At 37.0% G+C, this 4,989-nt stretch overlaps 1 protein-coding gene across 2 annotated transcripts; it reads right to left on the bottom strand.

Annotated features, from left to right (window-relative positions):
- Positions 1-1,544: 1,544 nt before the first annotated feature.
- LOC147867427 (uncharacterized) lies at positions 1,545-4,373 on the bottom strand. Of its 2 annotated transcripts, none has more exons than XM_087315206.1 (4): positions 4,221-4,373; positions 2,837-3,884; positions 2,510-2,587; positions 1,545-2,075 (listed from the first exon to the last, which is right to left on the bottom strand). In XM_087315206.1, exons 1-4 carry the CDS (start codon positions 4,223-4,225, stop codon positions 2,025-2,027), a joined length of 1,182 nt encoding a protein of 393 aa, XP_087171332.1. In that variant the 5' UTR covers positions 4,226-4,373; the 3' UTR covers positions 1,545-2,024. The 2 variants fall into 2 exon arrangements, with proteins under 2 accessions (XP_087171332.1, XP_087171333.1); XM_087315207.1 differs by having other exon boundaries at positions 1,545-2,078; positions 4,221-4,372.
- Between the last annotated feature and the right edge of the window lie 616 nt (positions 4,374-4,989).

The following is a 4,989-nucleotide window of genomic DNA, read 5'->3' as shown; positions in this document are numbered from 1 at the left end:
GTTTGAGTCACTCATGTATATATACATACTTGTACGTATGGATACTGATGTGTCTGTAAAGTAAATGGGCATTGTTCTGTGATTGCATCATTTGTCTCCTACCTCTAGGAGATGATGAAAGGTGAAAGTTATATTACTGGAGGTACAAAGTTTCTGAAGTTTTATAGGTTGAGCCCCTTTGCATATCTATCCATATAAAGGTATAGGTTGGTTGTGATGGAACATCTGATATTCTGTGTATTGACAGTGTAAAGGGAGCACATTTGTGTGGTAGATGATTGTTGCTGTGTTAGTCATGTTAATCTGTGTATTATGCGTCGATTGATTATGTAGAACTATTATTTGTGCCTCCTACATTTATACTGTAGAATTCTTTTGATTCATCGTGTCTCCGAAAGTAGGCAGGATTTCGGTTTTTGGATGCCTATTAAGGCTTGACCAAGTTTGCTTTGGACACTTCAATTGTAAACTGTCTTGAAACACTACTCTTTGTGTTTAAAGCCTTTACTAAAGGACTCCTGTCTGAATGCATTTAATTGTGATTGTAAAGATGCAAATTGAAGAGGTTTTGCCATATTTTAAAGACAACAGATGATGGAAAAGCATTTCCTTGGCAGTTAAATTACGCACATATTTTGAGGAATGTTAGTAGAGATGAGTCCTTGAAGAACAAACATATGTAATCTTTGAATTCATCAAGGACAGTCTCTTGACCTATTTGATCAGACACCATGTGAAGTTCTTGGTTTTTAGGCATATATGGAGGTTTGATGGCCTATTTCATATACAACTGCATTTCAGGAGAACAAGTTTTCCATATAAAGAAGAGTTTAAATAGTACCTTTCTTCTGAACATATTTTTGGCAGATGGTTAATTCCCATGTTAAGTTTTGTCTTACTAGAATGCATTGTTTGATCTCTCTGCTCCATTTGAGAGCATGCATATTCCAGAAGCCACTCATTACTTTTGGGGTCCATGCATCAATTTACTATCACTTTCTCTTGTTCATTTATTTCACATCGGATAAAACAACGATAAAAAGGTATTGATTTCAAAACATGTCTTTCATTATAATCTCACCAGGTGCACTATTTGCAGAATATAAGAGGATCACACAAACCTCTGGCCTCCTGTTATTAAGGAGGAAGGCGATAAGGGTGTTTTAGAGTTGGCTGGCATATATGCGTCTATTGAAATGAAAACATTGATTTATAGAGCAGAGACAATATTTTGACACAGAAAGTTCAGACAAGTTAACTTAGATGCAAAGCATATTCTTGGCCTTAGATAAGAGGAACAGAAATCACATATATTACAATCGGTCTTCAATAGGATCAACATAGACTAATGAGCATTGACAGACCTGCGTGCTTGAACTAAAAAAGGACTTGCAAGCATCCTTAGAAAGTACTTACCTTACATCAGAGCCACTTGTTTGGAGAAGTTTCAAACTAGAAAGGAATGCGGAGAACAATCGTACACTGTGTGTGATAAGAGGCATTACTTTCTTCAACACACATTACTAGTATCTGTGTATTGATTCATCTTTGAAATATTCACTTGTATAGATATATATACATTATTGACCGTGCCTTAAATTGAAAGTAAACAATCAGATTTTAGTCCAAAAGAACTCATTCCATACACGCAGAAATTCATTCCACATTTTCTTGTACAATGATGTGACAAATTTGTCTTAACCAGACAATAACAATGCCACCCCTACATTGTGGCAAATTCATTGGACTACACATGGCTCTTTAAACAGTCTGTCTGAGGGATCATAGTCTCTTCATGGGGACATTTGTTTTATAGGCATCTCATAGTGATTTGCTTAGCACCTCACAATAGTCCTAGAAGGATTCAAAATACCAAGCAAAGATTCTCAGCGTTACACAGGACCATTACCACAGAAAAGCCCAAACTGTGTGTGTGGGAGAGCTTCATGGTTATAAGAAGTAAGACTTCTTGATTTACATGAGCATCTAAAAACTAGTCTAAACAATGAGAACCAACTGAGCCCTCACTCTGAATCGCTCTCCATGCTCTCCATGGCCTTGAGACCCCTTGGTTTCTACTCGACAAAACAAAATATCAAGTTTAGAAACATAGGTTATATACAGAATGAAACTGTGAGTCACATCACATTTAGACATGATCAAACTACGAATCACAACCTCATGCATGCATACATATATACACATGATCAAACTATGAATCACAACGTCATGCATGCATACATAGACATAATTAAATTATGAATCACAACCTCACACATGCATACATACATAGACATAATCAAACTATGAATCATATTCACATAATGAGATTATGAAATACACAACTACATATACATATACATGATGGAAATCACATTCAGGGGCCCTTCATTATATGATTAACGAAAAAAGGAGCATTTTGGAAATTTAAAGAAAGGATATGACAGATGTTGATACAAAAGCAGGCAAAAAAATCAGAAAGCACTAATCGGGAACACCCTTTGCTTACCTTCTTTACACATTTCTTCTCTCTCACATCGTATCGCCCAAGAGATAGATCAGTGAGCCAACTTCCAGGAGTGCAATACTGACAAAGGAAGAACAAAACAACGGGTCTTTTCAGAAAACCAACAAATCACAAAGCATAACAATGAAGAAAATGAATTACACGAACAAACAAAGCATAACAATGAATAAAATGAACTACATGTCCAACAAAACAAAGCATAACAATGAATAAAATGAACTTCACGTCGAACAAACAAAGCATAACAATAAATAAAATGAACTACATGACCAAAAAACAAAGCATAACAATGAGACATGCATTACTTACATGAAGAAGTTTTTCTATTGCTTTTGGTCTTCTTTTAGGTCTCTGGGGAAGCTTGGTACCTTTGATGACGAGGAAATCATCTTCTTTCTCTTTCCTTGATAAGGATAGAATGATTTTAGGCAAATCAATCTTGACCTTGGTAGAAGCAGAGAGATCGCTTGTATTTGCTCTATCAGGTGAATCAGATTTAGTATTATGGTCAGCAACAGTAGGAGGAGGAGGAGGAGGAGGAGGAGGAGGAGGCGTAGGAGTTAGGGTTAGGGGTTTGGTATGGATGTTTAAAGACATTTGTCTATGTTTAGGATTAGAGTTTTGTGTTTGTGTTTTACTTCCTTCAAGACTTGCTTTTCTCAGTGTTTTCACCCTTCCTCTTCCTTCTCCTGACTGTCCCTGACCTTCAGGAATGGGTGAAGAACCTCTGTTGCTACCACTCTTTGCTTTTACAATGCTTTTGCTGCAGAAGCTCTCTGCTTTCTCTGTCTTTTTCACCCTCACCACTTTCCTTGTTAATACAGACGATTGATCCTCAGCCACAACAGACTTCATCACATGATGGTTATTGTTATTGTTATTGTTATTGTTATTATCTACTCTGCTACATCTAGCTCTCTTCCTATGACCCCATTGGAGCACCACTAAACCTAGACTTCCTCTCTCTTTTATATTTAGATCTGTTTCTGTTTCTTCTTCTTCTTCATTTTTTCTATCTCTTTCCCTTTCTTCTTCTTCTTCTATTTCCCCTTCTTCGTCTTCTTCTTCTTCCACTAATCTATCTTTTTCTTCCGCCATAGCTTCTTCTTCTTCTTTCATAACCGTGTAAGCAAGTAACGGTTGTAAGCCATTCTTATCCTCCCTCTGATCTCTTATTGCTATACCATCTCTGAGATTTTCTGTGGATTTAAGTACAACCCATTTCTTGCTTTCCTTGTTTATTGGTTGGATTACAGATGTGTCTTTTGACTCTTGCTTATCTATGTCTGTTCCGCTTAAATGGACATTTGATGTCCTTCGCTGATCTCCATAAGGTGAGAAAGCAGGAATTTGTTCTCTGTACAGATATGGCAAAGAAGAAGAAGAAGAAGAAGAAGAAGAAAAACACAGAATTTGGATCAATCTATATGAGAAATTACGAGAAAGCGAAAGAGAAATTAACGTAATGTTTTACTTGAAGAAAGGACCCAACTACATCAGATTAAGGGATTTTGCTTCCATGAGGAAAACAAATACCATAATTATATATCAACATGTAATAACCGACAGAATCCAAGGAAGAGAGAGAGAGAGAGAGAGAGAGAGAGAAGAAGAAGAATACCTAACTTTAAATCTACAGTTATATTATTGACACGAAGTGAACGAAGAAGGACAGAGAAAGAGAGAGAGAGACCTCATGGCATTCCAAAGGCGTGAGGGGTTTGTGTTATAGAAAGGAAAAGGAGAAACACAGAAGAAGAAGAATAGAGATTGTGTGGAAATCTTCTGAACAGGCTGAACCCTCTGAGAGAGAGAGAGAGAGAGAGAGAGAGAGAGAGCGTGAAGAAGGAGGAGGAGGGTATTATGTATGTATGTATGTAGATGATGTAATGTAGCAGAAGAAGAAGAAGAAGAAGAAGAAGAAGAAGGATGGGTATGGCGATGGTGATTGTGATTATGGTGGTGTCTCATACTTCGATTCCTTATGTGTGTATGTATGAGTCATGTACATAATGTATGTATGTATGTATGTATGTATGTATGTATATATGTATGTATATATCATTGTAATTTGTATGTATGAGTTATGTATGTTAAATGCATACAGACATATACTTGTGTGTGTTCCATTTGTTTTCTCTCCCCCCCCCCCCACGCCCCCTAGCTTTTTTTTTGTTGCCCTGTTTTCCTGGTTTTGCGCTCTCTCTCTCTCTCTCTCTCTCTCTCAGAGGATAATGGAAGAACTCGAGGTGCCAACTCAATATATATGCTTGCAATTTCTCAAATCTATGAGAACCTTATATGTTGTGTTGTGTGCATATGGGCTAATCGCGATAGACTTTCAGATTTTGTTTCAATTGCACTATTGGTGTTAAGCAAGGATGCCCACTCTCACCAACTCTATTTCGTCTATGCTTTGATGAATTGCAAAAAAAATGGTTGCCTTGTTTGTAAAGGAAGAA

The sequence above is a fragment of the Azolla caroliniana genome, unplaced genomic scaffold, assembly GCF_043228905.1.
Source record: "Azolla caroliniana isolate FFs.n. ecotype wild unplaced genomic scaffold, voAzoCaro1.0.p SCAF_2, whole genome shotgun sequence".
NCBI classification, from domain to species: domain Eukaryota; kingdom Viridiplantae; phylum Streptophyta; class Polypodiopsida; order Salviniales; family Salviniaceae; genus Azolla; species Azolla caroliniana.
This window is presented reverse-complemented; position numbering and strand designations above follow the sequence as displayed.